Below are 22261 nucleotides of genomic sequence, written 5' to 3' on the forward strand. Positions count from 1 at the left end.
CCCCGCTACACATGGACCTACCACAGCTTCCTGTGAAGAATATAAATAGATTTAACTAAACTTACTTCTATTCTAAGTTGACAAAAAAAAAAAATTGAAATTTGGTACCTATGGTAATACTTCCATATATTATGTAGATGTCGCTTTATGACACAGTAAACGAAGTAATTGGATTGACATAACTGTAAAAAATACTCCCTTCCTTGAACTAATCTGCTGTTAATTTTATTCGAAGTATAACTTCTTTTTTTTAGTCTTAAAAATGAAAAGTTTGTTAAAAACTTTTATCTTTTATAAAATGTTTGTTTGGAATAGTTTTGGGTCAATTAATTTTTCTTATTTGATCATTACTAATGTATTTTCGATGTTTGTGTTTGAAACTTGAAATAATTATGTCATTTCAAATGTAGTTTGTTTGATAACAGAAACAAAATAACTTAATAACAGACTGTTCTCTCATAAGAACTGTTCAATATGACCACAGTTTTCTGTAATATATAAATTGAGGTCTCCCAAACATGAAAATCACATGGATTTAAGTCAGGTGGATGTGGTGACCAGTGAATTGGAGCATCGTGTTTCCTGCCTGTCTATCTGTCTGTGTATTGATCATTTAACTTGTTTCTTACATGCGACTACGTAGAATAACTGGTAGATTGTCAAACAATTTCGTCAAGAGTATTTTGCAGAAAATCTAAATAATTATTGTTATCAATACGATTAGGAAATCTAATAGAACTAAGCAGAAAATTACTGATAAAAAAGTCATATTACTGACCCAATTTATCCAATTAAATTAATAACTCACAGCATTATGAAAAATACTGTTTTGGTCTAGAACAATCATAAAATATTTACATCATAAAGAGGTAAGTATTATTTACCAGTCGACGACGACATTGGGCCCGAGCGGAGCGAGGGCTGGCAATAGAGTCTGAAACATATACAGGTCATTTATTCCGAAGAACATCGTCAACATTACTGGTTAATACAGGAGTCGATGTAAATGTTACAACCAACCAGTCGACAAGAATACCTTTTCTATGATTTCTAATAAGATTGGGCAGTTTTTGAAACTAGAACATCCTGAAAAGGCTTATTAGAAAAGTTCATTAGTATTTACTTTTCTACTTTTTCATAAAATCTGATTATTATTTTGGCAACTCTTTATACGAAAAGGCACTAATTTTAGAAACATTGGAGGAACTTCATATAACCCTCATAGCGGAAGACAAGGATGATAATTTGGTAGAACAGTGAATTTAACTTTAACTTTTTTCTTGAACTATCAATTTGTTGCTACTTTTTATATAATATCTCCCAGTTCACCTTAAATTGTTTCAAAACAATGCTCTCTTATTATTAAAACCATTATTTACCAAGAAAGGGTAGGTAAAACAGCACAGAGGTATAATTTATTATTTAGATTCTTTTTCTTAGGAACTGATGGAAATTTGGATAAAAATGTGGCGTCTGGGAAAAGGACTACCACCTTATTAATATTAATACGAGATTAATCATAAAAACAATGTGTGTGGTTATTATACAACAAACGTTCTCCCTTACGTAAATTAATAATATTATTAATAAATAATTCAAACAATTCAAAATTACGATATGCCGATTTGAAAAAAACTCTACTAATATCTCAACATCTATGTGGTCAATGACTAAGTTATAACACCTATTCTTTATCAGCTTTGGACACGTATTCCACTATTTCCTTTCAAAAAGCACGGTTTGTATCTAAATACCTTTCGATATATGTCACACTAAGATAATCTTTTTATCATTAAATGGATCTAAATCCACATTTATCCACTGAAGTGATTATATACGCGAAATTATTTGCAAGCGTCATAGTTTACCTTAATGCTAACTTAATACAATAGACAAGATTTGATTTTTATTTCATATTTATGGTTTTCGCATAGCTGAGATTTCATTATTGGTTTTTTCGTTTCGTGCAAGTATATAGACAGGAATTTGAGATACGGGCAAAAATTTTGGTAATTTATGACCAGTTCTTAGCTATAAAAATACTCAGTGATTTTTGTAAAACCTAAATATATATGATAGTCGCGAGTACAGGGTGATTCATAGTAACGTATCATAAATTTGGGTTTATCTTTTCTGTTTTTGTATTCCAAGACGTCAAATATATATTTTTAAAATTTTAGCCACAGCGTTTCGAAAAAAAAAACAATGTATAGCTTTGAAACTTGGTACTACCAAATTTTTGATGGCGCCAAATACCACAATATTCTTAGTTTTTGACCGTTTGTTAGAGGTGAGAGCTAAGAAAGAAAGAAGAAAATCCGAATACTTCCGTACGGGAATGTTTTCGCTGGTACTTAAATAATGCAAATAATTATCCCAAGTTCCCAAAAACGATTTTATGGACAGACGAAAGTAATTTTTCTAACAACGACATGTTTAATCGCAATATGTCATACCATTGGAGCCATGATAATCTTAGAATTATAAGAGAAAGAAATTTTCAAAGTCGATTTCATATTAGTGAGATGTGGTATACTAGGTTCAAAAATATCATTACCATACTTCTTTGATGGTTATTTAACTGTATAACAATTTTTTGAGAGATCAGGTATATAGTCTTTCCGATATCAATTGAAGAACCAAGAGGTTGACAATGTGTACCAGGTTCGGTTGCTGACGTAGCAACTCGGCATTGAAATATTTGAAAAACTTGTTCCCATATTTATTTAGCCATACCCACATACAGGTCTGGTCGACCTAAACATGGAGGAAGTAGAAATGTATACGCCCAGTTGAAGAATGCGAGCGCGGGCAAACGAAATCCAAACATAGCTGCATTGGGCCACTGGGCAACAAATCTCAGCTGTTGGCGAATTGCCCAGCAGTGCAGTGCAGCAATGCGGAATTTGGTGTGATTCAGATAATTTTAATTTATTTTAGGCACCTTCTATTAATCATTCATATTACAATTGCGAATAGGAGAAATAAGAGGGATATTTTGTATACTAATATTATTACAACATGGCATTTTGGAGATCTTTTAAAACGGAGCAAAACGAAATTTACCATCAATATAATAAAATTGTTTGAGGACATAAATAATTAAAATATAATAGACATTTTCTACACATTATATACAAATTATTATAATTTTTTACCTTTAGCAGAAAACTTATTTAGGGACGCCTATAAAACTCATTAAATTTTATTGCCAGGCGTTTTTTTACATGTTCAACCGACTTGTACACCTCCACATAATGCCCAAATAAACATAAATGATCTGGTTGCTACATTTGAAGACCGCTGGTACAAGTGGACCCATACATTGACTGCCACGATCTCCATATATTAATCCATTGGATTTCTTTCTGTAGGGTTTCGTAAAAAAACAAAGTTTATCCAACACCACTAAATAACATTGATCAGTTGAAAGACAGATTAGTATCGCAATAAATACTATTCCACATAACGTTAAATTAAATGCAGTTAAAAGTATAATTCGAAGAAGTGAATTATATATCAAATTAAATGGACAACAGTTTGAACAATACTTTTAAATTTTACTATTAATTTTACATTTATTGTTTGCATTTAACATTGTATTATACAATTTTTTATTTATTAATACAAGTTATTGTTACATACATATTTTTCCTATACCTTAACTGTCTTAAATTTGCTTCAAATTTACTAAACTTTCTTCCGTTAGGGGAAATTCTATTAGGATGACGTTGTCGATATAATTCTAAAACTGTAACACTATTTTTTCTACATCCAACCTGTCAACTTCTTCAATAAAATAATTCATTTTGTTATAAGTTAAACTTGAAAGATGACAACAATTACAAACAAATCGGTATGTGCGCCTTCTGCTTGATATGATTTAGAAAGTGAGCACCGTAAACTAAGGTCAAAGGCTGAAAGTTTTCTCATTTTGTCCCAAAAATTGACGTCAGTATAAAGAAAATAACATCCTATTTAAAAATATATTGTATACTTTACAGAATGTCCTGATGTCTTTGATAATTGTAGTAACTAATATTTTGATTCTTTAGAATATATGTTATTTAATGATGATTTACGTTATCTTATCAACGAAGTCAGTAGATTTGACTTGATTCTATACTACTTATCACAAAAAATCGCATTAGAGACTTTTCCATTAAATACAAACGCTCATATTTATTTTCAATCGATCATTAACTAGAAAAAACAAACACCTCTCGGTAATTGCAGTAATCCACGAGAATTAGTTACCTACGTGTTAACGAGTTACTTGATGAACTGGTGTTTGTTGGAAAATATCCGTACATAATTAAAAACAAATGTCAATTGTAGATGGAAATAATTCTAAATAATACAGAGCAAGTGCGTCAATAATATTAACGACACTATTAAATCCTTTTACAGCTTTAGTCTGAGACATTTAGTGGAAACTGTTGCTAATTTGTTTAATTTTTTTTCACATATTACTCCATAGAAGTTTATATAATAGAGCACGCTGCATTTTTTGCTAAATAATAATAATGAAGATGATAATGATAGTAATAATAATAATAACACAAAAAGAAAGGTGGTCTGTTCTAAAAATTACACTCATTTATCCTTATGTATTTTGACGCGCTGGATCAGAGTCCGGATCAGAATTGCTCCACCGCCGTCTATTTTTTTAAATTGCGAAAAACCGCCTTTAAATACAGAAAACATAGAAAATTATATTAAATATGGCCAAAAAAACAGATTTCTATCCAGGATTGAAAAAATATCACCCAAAACTGCAAGAAAGTAATTGTGTTCCTGTGGCTGTTTTTGAAGAAACTCAATAAGCAATTTTTGCATTTATTTCCAGTGAAATCCAGGGAACATTACGAAAAAATATTCGCCGAATGTAACGAATGGAGGAAAAAAACGGAGAGCAATGACAATAAATGAAGAAGTCATGCAATCGTATTTTTTAAATTTGAAAAAAATATATAATTTCATCTATGTGGTCCAAGTATTCGATGTTGAAGGCTACTATAAAGATCTACAAAAATATAGATATTGGAAAATATAACAAGCTTACTGCTTATTTGAAGAGTGAATTGAGAGGACACAAAGCAAAAAAAGGTGCAGTATTGGAAAGAGCACATATTGAAGAATTTTGTGACTGGGGCTTCCGTTAAAGAATGATTAATGATTAATGATTAAGGTAAAGAGATATGTATTTTCTTTACCTTTTACATGTTGTTAAATATACAGGGTGTCTTATAATCAGCTGCCAACCCTAAACAGGCCGATTCTATGATCAAAACTAAGTAAAAAAGTTCATATGAACATGGGTCCGGAAATGCTTCCTAAGGGCACAGGGACTCATTGAAGAGGGAGGAATGGAAATCATTTTTTTGCAATATCTCTCAATCGCGTTGTGATAAATGAATGAAATTTGGTATACACAGCTAAATTTTGATGAGCAATTTGATGGACTAATCCATTTATTTCCACAAGGTCCATTGGGGTGGGTACGGGGGGGCCCTTGGTACTTTGCGTGTGTAACTTTTTCATCTTTGACTTTTTAACAAATTGGACAGCAAATTCCGTTTTCCCGAACTGTTTTACGTTAAAAAGGTACTCTTGTTTCAAATCGTTATCTTTAACGGTTTCTGAGAAAATCGCTCTTGAATTAATCCCACTTTGGTCAATTTCATAGTAATTTAAACAAAAAATAATAATAATAATTTAATACGTAATCAGTAATACACATTATTGATGTAGAACAATTATGATATGATGATTTGTTTATGGCTTTTGCGATGGTAATGCTGCGCGGCAGAACGCGAGTACGGCAGAAGGTTTCCAAACAGAAGGCTGACATCAAGGAGGACATTCCTCACTGTATTCCGCAATTTAGCTGCAACCGTCACTTTTCGAAGGGATCATAAGATGGAAACTTAATTTTGATAACAGACAACAAGCTATTTTAAAAACTGTTCAAAAAACCCTCCACCTTCTCTGATACAAAGTCTTGCCCTACGTGTAACACTTCTCGAAGCTATTAAGATGCTAAAACGGTTTTGACGAATTTCATTGGCTGCATCATTGATACGCTGCAGCAATTCCTCACGGGTATCGACTTCGGTGGCGTAAACTTTTTGATTTAGATATCCCCAGAAAAAGAAGTCCAGCGGGGTTAGGTCGGGAGAACGCGGCGGCCAAGCTACCGGTCCGTGCCTCCCTATCCACCGTCCAGCGAAATTTTCGTTTAGGAAATTTAGAACATTGCGACCACTATGTGCCGGGGCTCCATCGTGTTGAAAAAACATGTTACGTCGTAAATTTAGAGGCAGATCATCGAGAATTTGGGGAAGATTTTCTTGAAGTAAGTTTAAATAAAGATTTGAATTGAGACGTTGTGGAATTTCAATAGGTCCAATCAGAGTGTCGTGAATTATTCCCGCCCATAAATTTATGGAAAACCGTTGCTGGAAGTTTGTTCTCCGAACAACATGTGGGTTCTCTTCTTCCCAATAATGAGAATTATGAAAATTTAATTTTCCATTTCGGGTAAAAGTAGCTTCGTCACACCACAAAATTTTGGAAGCTTGCTCGTTGTCCAGCGACAAAATCCAGCGACAAAATTGCATACGTGGCGCAAAATCTTCTGGTATCAAGCCATGTACACGTCGATAGTGATAGGCATGTAGACCTTGTCGCTTTAATATTCTTCCAACCTGAAATGTTAGTAGCACATCTAATCAATTCTGTTAAGGAAATCTTTAAGATATGTAGTACCGTTGGCCGAAGAACATTTATTTGCCTTGAAATGTTCCGTATGCTAGTCGTAGGATCTTGTTCAATAGCGTCAAGGACCACCGCTTCCCTATTAATCCTGGGACGTCCTTGACCCGGTGCCTTTCGAAAAGTTGCGGAATACCGTAGGGAAAGTCCTCCTTGATGGCAGCCTTCGGTTTGGAAACCTTCTCCCGTACTCGCGTTCTGCCGCTGCAGCATTACCATCGCAAAAGCCATAAATAAATATCATATCAACTAAGATATATCAATCAAAAATATACTTATCAGCCTGTTGGAAACACATTGGCGAAGGTACCCTCAATAGTTGCTTCATTCCTGAATATCGTAAATCCAGAAGCATATACTGGCCATTGTATGAGACGCACTTCAACAACTTTATTGGCAAATAAAGGTGCTGATCTTACAACCATCAAATGACATGGATGGAAGAACTCCTCTGTAGCAGAAAGTTATGCTGATGAGTCTATATCTAACAAATTTGATATTGCAAGGAAAATCCAAAGAAAATATAGGTGTTCCTTACAAGAAGAGACATCCGTAACTTGTGCAAATTCTTCACAAACTTCGGCTGATGTTATGCGTTCTGAAAATGATGGTAATTGTGCTACAAGGGTTGTTATTAACGGAAAGGAATTTAAATGTAATAAAATAAAAAATGAAATGTCTGTTACTATAAATGTAAATGTTAATGTTAATAAATAAATACATTAAATTTGATTTATTATAGGTTTTATTCCACTACTGGGTAAAGTATTACTTTAAACGGTTCATATGTGTGGATAAAAGTCCGATTATTAGGTGATTGTGAATAAAATGTTTAAATTTATTTGCGTGATGCGGATTTCGTTATACTTTTCAAAGAATTTAGTCTTACCATTAATATTTTGAATTTTTGACAACAATAAGTAATGTTATTAGTAACAAGACAAACTTTTTTAAAATATTAACACAATTATTTAAAAAAAACATATAATTGTATATTTATATTTATTTATACCAATATATAAATATTTAAATTACTAAACTGCTAGCTTACTACTTACAAATCACAAGATAATACATATCTGTCTAATCAACTAATCGTACACGAAGGTCGTCACTTAATTCCCAATGATCAAATCATGGATTGTACTCCAAATCCTTATCGTATTAACGTTTTATATAAATTTGTTAATGAAACTGCTAAAACCAAGAAAATGTGAAGAATGTCGTGCATACATTTCATTCATGTACGAAATAATTTGTTTATTTTTTACAGAGTCGAAATCATTCCCAAAAATTTTAATTATATAATGCTTTGTTGAATTAATTAAGATAAGGCTTGCATTTTTGTATGTCAGTATTATCAATAATTAGTGTAGATAATACCTTAATAGTCGTACACACAACTGAAGCATTGAGAACAGAACGACTATATATTTAGTATTCTCACTATCAACGCGTCAACCAAAAGTGGAAAAAATACTTGTACGATAACTTTAATCCGTCACAGGTTCGTTTTTACAACTTCGGGAGGCGTCACTTTCGATAGTTCTAGTCTTTTTTCGTCGTTATCGTTCCATTTCTGAACTTTCCCGCTGCCGAAGAGCAGGAAAATCACGTTCGTCACGAAGAAGACGCCGAACGTGATCCAAAAGACGACCCTCCATTCCTCCAACGTGTGCTGAAACATTTTTTTATGTTATAATAATACCCACGTTTTGCAGAATTAGAATATTTTTCTTAGATGTTTCCCACTTAAACTACTAATGTTTGGAGATGCTTATTATGATTAAATATTCTGATTCTGCAATATTTTATACGTTCTATAGGGTGTTTACAAACATGGAAATTTATTTTTGAAGGCGGGTAGAATTGCCATAGCAAAAATTTACCTTAATTGTGACTTAAAGACTTTTACGATTTGTGCTAGTTACGTATTAAAAAATAGTACTTATTGCATCTTATTTAAGTAACAGGAAAAAATACGCATGTGTTGATAATGCATTTTAAAAATATTAAACATTGGGTACCCCAAGGTTCTGTCTTGGGGCCACTTCCGTTTATAATATATATTAATGATATTTTACCATTTCTTTCCTACATATTAGTTGCGTTTGCAGATGATAAATTCGAGTAAATATTTGAATAACCATATATAAACGCTGCAATGTTTTTGAAACGATTGATCTAAAAATACTTTCCCGATCGGGATGCAATTCATGAAAAAAATCCACTATTTCGTCACAACTTCGTCTTCTGTCACCATATCCTGTGATCATTAGTACTTCAATACGCTCGGTTTCACTTGAACGTGCCATTTCTGCGAGAAAATTATTCACAATAAATGTATTTTTGACATGTGTTATCAAGATGATCACTAATAGACAAAAGAACGACGCAGCTTTGTTATGGAGAAACTCAAAGGTAACTTGATGGACTATAAACTTAATGGACTAAAATATTTTTGTATAGTTTATAACGAAATGATTTTCAAAGTTCGATATCTCGAAATATGAGGAATAGGTTTTAAAAAAACCTAAAACGTTTGTGAAGAAATTCAACAAACAAAGAATCAAAAATCAATCTATTGATTTTTTAATAGCCTCATTTTTTAAATTAAGTAAATTTACACTTATTTAAAACTTAATACTGTTTTATACCATAGATGAATTTGCGTCGCCTGCCTGTTAGAACTAAAAAATTTATTGTATTTTGTAATTACTATAATTGACTTTGTGGTATTATTACTAAGTATATTTTCATGGATTTTTAATATTATTACTACTGCTTTAGTGCGTTCTTCATTGTTTACGTTATTTTAACACATGCTTGTTTGAACTTTATCATATTGCATTGCTTTTAATGACGCACACATTTTTTAATACAGGTGTAATATCTATGTACATATCTTAGCCAATATATCTGTTATTTAAAATATTACAGTTTTTCTGGTTGTTATGCCGGTAGCTGAATACTTCGTCGCCGCCATTTACAAACATCATACACTCCTTAGCTAGGAAACTTTGACTTGCCCTTGTTGTTCTCGCGCCACCTTATGCAGTTTAGTATAACAAAAGTCATCCTTAACAAATAATTTCCAAGTTTTGTATACCCTGTATTCCATACACTCACGTTTTCCGTTAGAGCTCCTATCAGGTATGGCACAATGATACCGGTGAGTCCCCCAATACCGTTGACTATAGCCATGATAGTTCCCGCGTAATTGGGCGATAAATCCAAAGCGTTCACCTTCATACCACAGTAGAAGGTTCCCATGAAGCCCATGGCGATGGTGAACATACTCACGGCCATTGTCCTGTCGCATCCTGAGTAGGATGCCGCTAGTATAAAGATGGCAGGCCCCATTGAAGCTAAAAACAGAAGAAATTGTTCTTATCACGATCATTTGATTCCTTTTTTATTGTACAGAGAAAATCGTAAATTAATACTTGTCATTGTTTACTGATATTCTTACAATACTGCTTATAGGGATCATTTGGCTTATTTTTTGGCATAGTCCTCGAGCTTTATAACCCACTTACAATTAGCCATCTGTTCATAAGTTTACCAAAGTTCTTTACAAAGAAGCTTTACAACTTTTAACCAACATTGCGTAGCTTCAATTGTCTCATAATCGTTTGTAAACTTATGGTCCTGCAAATCTTATTTGAAAGGTTCAAACAAATGGAGTTTAATGTACCAAATCTGGACGACGTGATGGATATTGCAACACCTTAAATTTGTAGTGCCATTGTTATGAGGTAGCAGTAATCTTCTTTAGTTCGTTTAGTGAGCTTATTCACTAGCATGTTCTTGCTATACCAAAATAAGGCCACTGATTAGCTTAACTTTCCTAACGTAACTCTAAATCATCGGTGCAAGTTTGTTACAAACCACACCAAAAAAACTTTTTTCTAAATTCGTAAACTTATGAACGTGTAAACTGGATATGTAAAAAATCGGAGACTGTCGGGAAATAGAATACAAATAATTCCTCTAAGCACTCTCATAACAATGCTGTCAAACAATTTCTGTCATTTAACGACTTTTACTTGTACAATGAAACATCTTCCTTACCAATCGTAGTGAACGTTTTCCTAGCCTTGGTCAAACTTAGGCTTTTCCTGGATATCAACCAGTCGCACAGCCACCCTGAGCTCATTGATATGATCCACATGAAAATGTATGGAACTGAAGACCATACCCCGTTCTCTTTGACGTTGAAGTGTAGCACATCTTTCATGTACTTGGGAAGATCGGTCACCATCGTGAAGAAGCCCCAATCGTGGCCTATTTGGGCCACCACTAACGCCCATATGGGCCAGGAGGTCAAGATGGATTTCCAGGGGATGACTTTGTCTTCGTGTGGTACGTTCGCTGAAAATATTTGTCAATGTGTAGTTTTAGAGTTAATGAAACTATTTTCTGAGTTACCTATTTGTTCCCCTAAGAAAATCTTTTCCTTTTCGCTGATGAAGGGATGAGATTCTGGACTAGCATAGCACAGCATCATGAAAAGGATGACCCACACAATACCCATAATTCCGAAAACGTAGAAAACTATAGCCCAGTCGTGGGTGGCTGCTATGAGGGCGCCGCTCACGGAATTTCCCACCACAGTACCTGGAAGAACATGTTTTAAGGTTTACAAAGTGTTTTCAGTGATAGTTTCAGGAGGTTGTTTCTTAGACAATTTTAAATTTGAAACCTTGAATGAAGCAAGGTCCAACATGTATGGTTTTTGATATATTGAGATGGCTTTAAAGATGTTTGACTTATATTGTTCAAATTAAGTTCCTAATGTCCTTATTGAATCAAATATACAGGGTCGGAAAGTACCGATGGTCCATCTGCCGTTACGTGAGAGCGATAAAGTAAGTCATAGAAATCCGTGCGATAGAGAAAGATGGCTATAATGAAGGCGTCTAATAGTCACCGCCCATTTCGCCCTTCCACAAATAAGAAGTGGATCTTACTTGTGGAAGGGCGAAACGGGCGGTGACTATGAGACGCCTTCATTATAGCCATCCTTCTCTATCGCATGGATTTCTATGTCTTACTTTATCGCTCTCACGTAACGGCAGATGGACCATCGGTACTTTCCGAACCTGTATATTCTCCTTTACTGTTTATGGTTGATTTCTAGCAATCCGTCAATTTTTCTATTTCATTCCTGAAGAAATCTGATGGTTTGAAGGTGGAGAATTTTCCAAACCAATTCTGAAGTGAGACGTCGTCATTAAAGGAGATCCCAATACATAAAATATATTCAAAGATAATTGAATAAATGTGATAGTTTTTATAATTTAACATCCTGTTTCTCAAATGACACTATATGTTCTTAGTGCAATAACATCATTTGATCTGAGGTAATTCAATCTCCTGAAGATATTGAGAATGATTCAGAAACCACTTTAGATGGTGAAATTTTTGCCTGTTATAAAAACGTAGTTTCTTATTATACATATTGTAAATATTTGGGTTTATTTGACTTGGAAATTGAGAATCTAATGACATCTTCAGATAAAACTAAAGATAATTCGCAAACTCTTAGAAAAATTAAGTCGGTAGTAAGATAAGTTGTATGTGATTTAATCCCATAATGAATGACAATAAAAATTGTAATCAAAGATTACTATAACAGATAAAGAGATTTAAGCGAGGATTGTTTTATTACCGTGTTTGCGCCCACTGGAAAATATGAGATTATTTGATAAAGCGGGGATTTGTTTCGTTTATAAAGTTTGCAAATATTTTCTTTATTATCATCCCGATTGAATCTAAGGTCATCTGATGAAGAATTCGGTTCACTTATGCGACTTTCGCTCTAGTCTAATTGTTTCGTCCAATAATAATGAAGATCAAATCTTGAGGCCAAAATGTTTTAATTGGGCCTAATTTATCCCACTGCTGATTCATGAAAATATTTTTGTAACACAAAAAAAGTTGTCCGTCCAACGGATGAGACGTATGCCATCATTTGCATTCGATTTATTTTTAATTAACAATAATTAATAAGATGGCGTCATCACATGTATTAATTTAACTCGTCATTTTTCCTGCTATCTAACTAGTGATATTATTAAGCAAATATAAAATGCATTTATCATTATGATTAGCTGTAAGCCCATTTACTGCTTTATTATTTATTTTTGTCCACAAAGGGAAAAAGAAACAATTGAATGTGATTCAAGGTAATCTCATATCAAAGGAATATATATTAAATGACTGCGCAGAAGAAAGATTTTGGTCGTAAAACAATAAACCGATACTGTGGCAGGTTGTAAACTATGTTTGTTTAAAATCAATAAACATGCCTCAGATTTTAGTGATTCCAAAAACGCAAAGGTTATTTATTATGCTTGGTAATCCGCTGAATATTTTTTATTTAAGATTTTGTTCATAAAGCTGAACATAAATAGTTTTACACATTTTTAGTTCAGAGAAAATATTAAGAGCAGTACGAAACAAGCACGTTTAAATTTTGAAGTTTTAGCGTGCTTAGATATATTTTTTTAAGTTGTCTATTTTGGGTATATTCAAATTTTGTTTGCGGTAGTCCCAAATTGTCTTCCGATATTTTCACGACAGACAGTAGTTCAAGAAATAAAAGAATCTTTTTGTATAATTTTTTTTTCCAAAAATGAATATTAGGGAAAATTATACCTCTTTTATCATGATGAATCGAAAAATTTTGCAAAATAATTTAAACAAATTCTTGTGCCAAAAGGGTGATATTACGAAACCACAAATCTTTCTTAAATAAAAAAATATCGTTAGACAATTTTAAACCATTTGTATATTATAAATATTGTCAGTAGGTAATAAATTGTTTTGTATTTAGAGATATAATAATAAAATATACCTATTTGACTCCCTGCATATACTAGTGTCCCAATTTTTGATCTCTCACTTAGGGGTACCCAATTCGCCAGTAGCGTCGTTAGAGCTGGAAAAGTGGTACCCTAAAAATGAAAATAAATTAATAAATAGTCCAGTTGGTAGAGCTTCGGCTTGTGTCAAACCTTGATAACCCGGAAATAACTACACAGGTCTACTTTAAATGATGAGTACAATAACGGGCTAATTTGCTGACAAAGTATTTTATCAGGAAAAAAAGTTATTAACAACTTAATTCTTTTCATTTTCGAGCGCGAGCTCCGCTCTTCGGCGCTTGTATACTATTAGAAATATGCAACAGTAAATTTAAACAATTGTTTACTTAAAGTTAAAGGTTTACCCCACACGTACGATTTTGTTTTTTGTTGATATGTTGAATAATGTACGAGTATGGCTTAAGGGAGCAAAATGTTAAATAGCTTAGGATCTAACGATGAAATTCTATATTTTTTAAATTGTAGGTAATTGTGCTGGCTAATCTAGCGTAATGGAATATTTTATAAATATACATAAATATACGTCCAAAAATAAAAAAAAACTGTGACGTTTAAAACTAGGGTGACGTATAAAACCTTACCAAAACTGCAAAAATTAATATACTTGAATTTTGCAAATTGCTTTTGGTTTCTGCATATTTACACTATGTGTGTACCAAATTTCAAGTGTCAGCAAAGCTTCGAACAAATTTGGCAAAGTTTCGAGTTTCAGATGCCAATGAATGTATAACACCTTATAGAACAAAAAGTTTTGCTCTCCTGATTCTCGGCTTTAGCGTCATTATTGTATATATATTGAACTATAGTTTTCGAAAGTTGTATCACTTTTTGTTAATAATTGACATTTTTACAGCAACTTAAAAAAAATTGGCGTTTTATACCGTTTTTTCAATCTCACGGCTTTGTTATTGCAAATTTCGTAATCGAACCACCGCCATTTTGTAGCTATTTTTATTACGAACAAAATCATGTCCTAAGCATTTTTCGTACAAAGTCATCCCGCTGAGTTATTTAAAGAAAACTACTAAAACAATTTTTTTCCGCGATTAATAATTAATAATTTTTTTTCCTGATAAGATACTTTGTCGGCAAATTAGCCTGTTATTGTACTCCTCATTTAAAGTATTCCTGTGTAGTTATTTCCGAGTTATCAAGAAAATGTCACCAACAGTAACTTTTCGGCCTCTGACGACTGGAGTAAAAGAATAATAAAGGCCCGGTACTGATAAAGAAATTATTGGTAGGTCAGGATATGTTCTATTATGTCAAAAGTACTGTGTTTACGGTCTTATTAGTAACGATAAAATTGCTTTTGAAATAAGCAACCAGTCTTACAAGTATGCTATATATTAGATACTATTTTAAAATCAAGGGTATAGTCTTTCCGAAATCAGTTGAACATAAGTTTTCTGTTAAAGATAAAAAATTATAATAATTTGTATATAATGTGTAGAAAATTTCTATTATGTTCATTTGACCAACAACATATTTTAATTATTTATGTCCGCAAACAATTATATTAAGTACATTAATGGTAAATTTCGTTTTGTTCCTTTTCAAAACGTCTCCAAAATGCCATGTTGTAATAATATTATTTCTCCCTTTCGCAATTGTAATGATTAAAATTATCTAAATCACACCAAATTCCGCATTGCTGCACTGCACTGCCAAGCGACTTGTCGACGACTGAAATTTATGACGCAGTTGACCAAAGTAAATGTGTGGGAACCCGTTTGCCCGCACGCGCATTCTCCAACTGGGCGTATACATTTCTACCACCTGCAAGTTTTGTTCCACCAGACCTCTGTATAGGTATGGCTAAATAAATATGGGACCAAGTTTTTCAAATATTTAAATGTCGAGTTGCTGCGTAGCGACCGAGCCTGGTACATACCTTGAAGTTACTGGTTCTTCAATTGACTTCGGAAAAACTATAATAGATGTTTGATTAATTGGTACATGCAAATCGTACGGGGTGAGAGACCCAGTGAAACTAGTACTGATTGATGTAGCCTTCCACAACAACTCTAGAGATGCCATAATCAATTTTCACAACAACCATATACGAACATATGAAAATAGACATGCGGTCTCAGAAAGCCATTGTTACCGCCAGTTTTCCCTTATGGGTGGATGGGAATTGTCCGAGATGTTCTAATTGACTCATTCTTTTTTTGGGTCAGGTTGAACCGTGAAAATTATCTAAGATTTCTTGAAGAGGATTTGCCAATACTGCTTGAAGAAGCCCCTATTTTATTAAGACAACAAATTTTGTTTATGCACGTCGTTGTTCCAACTCATTTCAGTTCGGTTACTCGGCAGTATTTATTTGAGTGTTGCATATCCAAACCATTGAATAGATAGAGCTTGAGTATACATTTGGTCTCCACGGTCCCTATATTTAAATCCTCTCGATTAACTTTCCTGGACACATCATAAAACAATTGAGTTATTCTCTAATTTACATTATCATGTACTGTGGGACAATTCGACAGATTTCTGGCATTTTTCAATGTGTTCATCAATCGCAGAAATGCTTGTAATTAATTTAAAACTCTCTATTTCCAACAGATTTTGCAAATGTATTTATTATTTTTTGTATAAATTATAATTAAAGAGTCTAATTTTATTTTTCTACTAAAAAGAGAAATATTTCAGTGAAAAAAAACCAAAAGACAAAAATGTCCATAGGTGAGCCATATTTTTAAATGTCTTTTTTTTAGTTGCAAATTTTCAATTCCGGGAAAAGATACAATGAAAAACCATCCCAAATTGCATTCTTCAATGTTTCTCCAACTGTGATAAATAAAATAAAAACTGTTTTTTTTTATTTTAAAAGAATATGATTTACTTTGCTCTGTTGGAAAAATGTTTTTAATACACAAACCCGCCCATGTGTATCACTAGTGTAACTAATGGTCGAACTAGAACACTGTGTGGTATCTTCATAGTCCAGCGAATAATTTCACAATCTATCCTGTCCTTTGTTGGTGGTGTTGAAACAATAGATGCGCCAATAATCGTTGCACAAATAATAAATATTGAACGGTGCTTCAATCAGCACCGTAGCCAAGGTCTTGTGATGGCTGTTGACTACCTATCACTGCTATTAATTGGCATCAAACCGCATTTTTTGCAGGCGAGCCTCCGATCGTGAGCAAATAGCTAATTTGATTAAGTAAATTAATGAGATTTTATCAACCGGCTATAAAAAATAAGCTAATGTTTCGGTATACTTCTCAATGGCGTAGGCACAAGGAAGTCTAAGGGGTCAATGTTATTGTCATTGGCATAAAGATGAAAGCACGTGGTGGCTTTATTTCGGCCATTTCTTTTTTTTTGGAGTCTGATTGGTCAAATAAAGAATGATTTTTTTCTAGTTTTCTCTTTTCAATATTTTTTGAAAAAATCAAGATGGCGGACTGGCAGGGCTGGAAAACTACGAAAAAATCACTGGTTATCCTGGTTAAAAGGGGGCAGAGGTAATAAAAAATTGGGAACACAGCTTATCCTTACATAATTTGACTTGGTAAATACGGATTTAACATGTTTTTCTAACTTCAAAAATGAGATCCCCTACTATTCCATAAAACCGTACGGGAGTGGGTTACCGATTTGGCTGACGATTTTTTCTCCGATAGTACGTCAGAAAGAAGGTGATCTTGAGAATTTGAACTTGAGACAATCAAATTCGGCCACCGTGGGATTTTTTTGTCATTTTCAGAATTTTATATCTCAGGCTCTTTATACAAAAGTGTAGGTACACTTTTCTACAAAAGAATTACACAGTAAAAAAGTGGACTATTTAATAAACTACAAAATACGGACAAATAATGGCCAGCTTAGAACATACTGTTTGGTTCTGCTGTAAAAAAGAAGATATAAAAATGTTGAACATTTATGTAACTTAAGTAAAATAACAGTACAGTAATAGTAATTGTTATTTGTGGTCACAGAATATTGCAGAATTAGTTTGTGTACTATTTCTGTGCCTGGGTACAGCTGGGAAAAGTCGACATGTTTCGTCACAGTCTTGAAATCGCAGAAAAAAGAGTTACTTCATAGAAGCTGTAGTGAACTTTTATCTTCAACTACGCTACATGCAGGATGTTCTGCTTAAGGAATAACCACGTCAGTATTTTCTTTTTTTTACGAATTTTTATTAACTTCTTTTTGCTACCAGACAGATCTGGTGAAGAACAATTATAACAATTTTTGTAGTGCCTACAATGTATACAATCTGTTTGGTACAATTACAGACAATATAGCTTATCGCTTCACGTGGTCGGACAGATTTTTTAAAATGATTTTTTCTATTCAACGCGTGCGTTTCCGAGTTTCCTTTTTTGTTCGTTGGTCTCGTCATCAAATATTAAAAAAATTATATTACAAGCTGTTTAAAATATCAATACGAATTTTGTTTATTCGAAAACATATTTTCTGCAGTATTTCAATACCAAAAAATGAAAATAGTAGTATTAATAAAATTATGATTAAATAACATAACAGTGATACCTCTGCAGAATATCATCTAATGCAAACTACCATCTAAAACTACATAGGTATTCGTTGATTCTTTAAAACATTTCTATTAATACCTATAAACACAGTAACGCAAAAAACAGGCATTGCTAAAACAGTGTACAAAATAAATCCGTAAGTACGCGTGACAACATTGTACTGATATAGTATCTCTACATCGAGAAGTTATGAGTTGCCGAGATTGCCATAAAAGAATAATAACTTTTATTGCACGAACTCTTGTATTCACTGGAAACTATGTAAAAAAAGTGTCGCTATTGACACAGTCATAGATAAAAACAATTTTAGGAGCTTTCACTTTTGACACAATAGAAAAATACCCTTATATCAAAATTGTATATTTACCTCTCCAAGTCCTTCGATAATCCTCACCACCACCACCCACACCCAGTTCCCGTCAGTGGCGTAAATAACAAAAGGGGTTATAAAGGTGAAAATAGCTGTGCACAGGATTCCCAGTCCTAGAGAATGCTTCCCGCCGAATTTCTCGGCTATGATACCACCTGGGATGTGGGTCACCACGTAGCCCCAGTAAAATGAACTCAGAATTAGACCTTGTTGCTTGCTGGTCCAAGGGTAGAGTTGGGAAGAGTTCTGGAAGAGAAACGAAATTAATATTGTTGAGGAAGTTGAGGTGGGAGTGATTGTGGAAAGTACAAGTAGTTGTTGTAGTTTATTAGTTTATTAGTTGTATTTAATTGCTTGTTTTATATGTTTGTCTGTATTTACATTTACGCTTGACAATTTCTCATATTTACAGTAGGTAAATCTATAGAAAATAAAGATTATTATTACAACTAGTTTTTGTCAGTCACAACTCTGTGACTCGGCAAATTTATTCGAAACGTCCGTTTTTTTCAATGTATATAGTTTTCTAAGCTAAGTCATAACTCTGGGGGTTGTTTTTTTTATAATTTTAAATCCAAAACAATGGATGGATCTTCCAGATGAAGTTTGAAAAAGGAACATGTCTTTTCAAATATTGCTGAAGATTTTTGACAAAGATTATTGGAACTTAAGTTCGTAATATATAAATTCACAATACTGATACACAAATCCGTCTACCATGGGCGTAGCTAGGGGGAGCAGGGTGTGCACGGCTCACCCCAGAAAAAATCTAATATTATCGTCTTATCGGTAAGCCGATGATTGCGTGATCTTTTTTTTAGAAGCAAATCAAAACATTTTTTTAGGAGATACTGGGAAGTCACTAATGACCCTTACATTTCAAAGCCAATGAATGTTCTACAAATTAGTCACATAACCAATCATACAGATTTAAAATTAATCGTTTATAATAATTCGTAAAAAAGGTAACTTGGTAATGTAATTGTTACTCTGATCTTAAATATTTCTATCATTTTCATCAACATCATTTTTTTTTCTAAAAAAAAACACTATCTCAAAAACGAAGCATCTCCTAAATAATTTTAATACTATTGGTTAAACCCAAGGGAAGGGGAGACAAAAAGGCTTATTTGACTCACACATACTCGAGACTAAGACCAATTTTAATAGGTACTATATTTTTTTAGGTTTTATGAGGAACCTAAAGTTTATCGACAGAATCCAGAAGCACCCTACCGTAAAATCAATTTTGCCATGAAATTATAAGAGTTAGGAAAAAAGTGAATGTACACTTTTTGTCAATAACATACTGTTCTATCTAAAAACAGCATAATTTTTTATTTTCAGTAGTGCCGTATTAATTTTTTAATAATTTAATGAGTCTGAGTCCCCATAACTCCGCCACTGGTTGTTTGCGGGACTTCTACTTCTATGGAAAAATGGTATCTTATAAGAAGATGTGTCATGCTAAATTTGGCTTAAATAGCCTTCTTCATTTAGAAGTTATTTAAAAAATTCGAATATTTTTAAAAATCTTAACGCCCTATATTTCGAAAATGAAGCGTCTCTGGAAAAAAATTTATACTTCATTTCTTTCTTATTTTTTTATGAGTGTTAGGGATGCTGTCTATGGGAGTGCGGCCCTGTTTGCCGCATCCATAAATATATAGACTGTTTATGTTAATGTCAAGTAGTGTAGACACTAGAAAGAGTTAGTTACGAATAAGGGATTTTTGAATGGGGACTCGCTTGTTGACTTGCTTGACGACTGGTCGAGTATTGTATGTTCAATCTGAATACATCCTATTTTTGAAGTAATTGTTTCGACTTTTAATCCTTAATTATCCTAACAAAGGCAGCGGTGGGATATACTCCAAGGCGCTTCCTGATAGTGTTGTGTACTTTGTGCTGGTTTTGTGACCTAATTTGGTGAGCTAATTAGGCGTGACCCCAGTTTTTGGTTTTGTGTGTTTGTGTGACAATGGGTCGTTCTTCAAAACGTAAACAGCAGTCTCGACGTCACTCAACACCTTCCCGATCCTCCAGCTCGTCGCCTAGTTTGACGCCGCCTCCACGTGACACGAACAAAAGTACCCGAGGGTTGGTCAAAAGGTTAAAAAGGGAATTACAAGAATTACGACAAACTGTAAGTACACAAAGTGTTGTTAATGTCGATGAATCTGTAATTCCGTTGTTTGAACCGGGTAAAGACAATGTGCAGAGTGTGACGAGTTGGGTTAACAAAATTGATGAACTAAAAATGTATTATAAATGGACAGACACAACAACTGTTAAGTTAGCTACAAGTAGACTGCGTGGTAACGCGCGCGGGTGGTACGATTCGCTAACCGATTCATGTCTGGATTGGCAGGAAATGAAAAATTTGTTAATTCAAGACACCAATCAGGTTTGGTAAATTACTTGTTGAAGCTGCTTGTTACAGTCCTTTTGCTGGGCAAAATTTGGGTGACTATTGTTATGAGAAAGCCGCCAAACTTAATAAACCACAGCTTGAAATTCCTGAAGGATATGTCGTCGATAGCATAATTGAAGGAATTCAAGACGATAAAGTTTCTATACCTGTAAGGGCTGCTACTTTTCAAACAGTTGGTAGTTTAGCCAATTATTTAAGCACTGTATCTTATGTACCGTCTTTACTTCCTACCACCAGCAGAAGGGATACAGTAAAGCCAAGTACTAGCAAAGCTATCAGTATGCAATATTAAAATAGGGCAATGAAAAAAGAAAAATTAGGCAAACATATTCGTTGTTTTAATTGTGGTGAAAATCACCTAGTACGGGACTGCGTTAAACAACGGCTCGAATATACGATGTGTAAGAGGTTAGGACACTCGCAGCTCAGTGTCAGAAAAAGAAAAATAAACAAGTTAACGAAATTGCGTTGAAAGAGTATGTCGAAAATATGTTTAATAAGACAGTCCTCATACATGGCCATAAAGTATACTGTTTATTAGACAGCGGCAGTGAATGTTCTATTATCAAACTATCGGTCGCCCGCCGCATACACTTAGATATACAAACCTAAAACGTTATCGTGTTAAAATGTTTTATGGGTTATAAGGTTTCAAGTAATTTAGAAGCTCGGATAGAAGAGGTTATTGTTAATGTTATATTAATTGTATTAGATGATCGTTGTCTCAAACATGATTTAATCGTCGGAAGAGACTTTTTAACTAATGAAAATGTAATCATGGTTAAAGGTAAAAAATAAACTCTCATTGGGAAGCCTTCCATCTTTAAACGTTAATAACTTAGACATTGTAGAACTGGGTGAAAATAAAATTAATCCGGATACAATTAATTTTGGTCACCGTTTGTTAAAAGATCAACAACTGATGGTTGTTAAGTTGCTCCGCGACTATAGACAATCAATGACAATGTATCTCATTTCATTTTAATGATTTAGATAATTCGTTTGAAGAAGGGTTGTCCCATCTAAATTTAGTACTGACTAATTTCAGAGAACATAAATTGACATTAAAATTAAGTAAATGTACAATTTTTAAAAACGACTCGAATATTTGGAGCGTGAAATCAGTAAAGATGGGGTGAGGTCAGGCTTAAGTAAAATAGAAGCCGTCCGAAAAATGAGACATCCTCGAAATGTTAAAAAATCCGACATTTTCTTGGTCTGTCGGGGTATTTCACAAAATTTGTCAGAGATTACGTGCGACTAGTTG

The 22261-nt window shown here is 33.5% G+C and overlaps 1 protein-coding gene across 1 annotated transcript in view; it reads right to left on the reverse strand.

Annotated features, from left to right (window-relative positions):
- Positions 1-7797: 7797 nt before the first annotated feature.
- Positions 7798-22261, reverse strand: part of LOC108915043 (putative inorganic phosphate cotransporter) — a 33156-nt gene continuing 18692 nt past the window's right edge. Inside the window, exons 2-7 of the mRNA XM_018720991.1 lie at positions 18558-18806; positions 13640-13739; positions 11209-11397; positions 10852-11151; positions 9907-10145; positions 7798-8455 (exon numbers count right to left, since the gene is read on the reverse strand). Coding sequence (XP_018576507.1) covers positions 8279-8455; positions 9907-10145; positions 10852-11151; positions 11209-11397; positions 13640-13739; positions 18558-18806 — 1254 coding nt within the window. The 3' untranslated portion in view covers positions 7798-8278. The remainder of the gene's footprint in view (positions 8456-9906; positions 10146-10851; positions 11152-11208; positions 11398-13639; positions 13740-18557; positions 18807-22261) is intronic.

The sequence above is a fragment of the Anoplophora glabripennis genome, unplaced genomic scaffold (genome assembly GCF_000390285.2).
Source record: "Anoplophora glabripennis isolate ALB-LARVAE unplaced genomic scaffold, Agla_2.0 scaffold1076, whole genome shotgun sequence".
NCBI classification, from domain to species: domain Eukaryota; kingdom Metazoa; phylum Arthropoda; class Insecta; order Coleoptera; family Cerambycidae; genus Anoplophora; species Anoplophora glabripennis.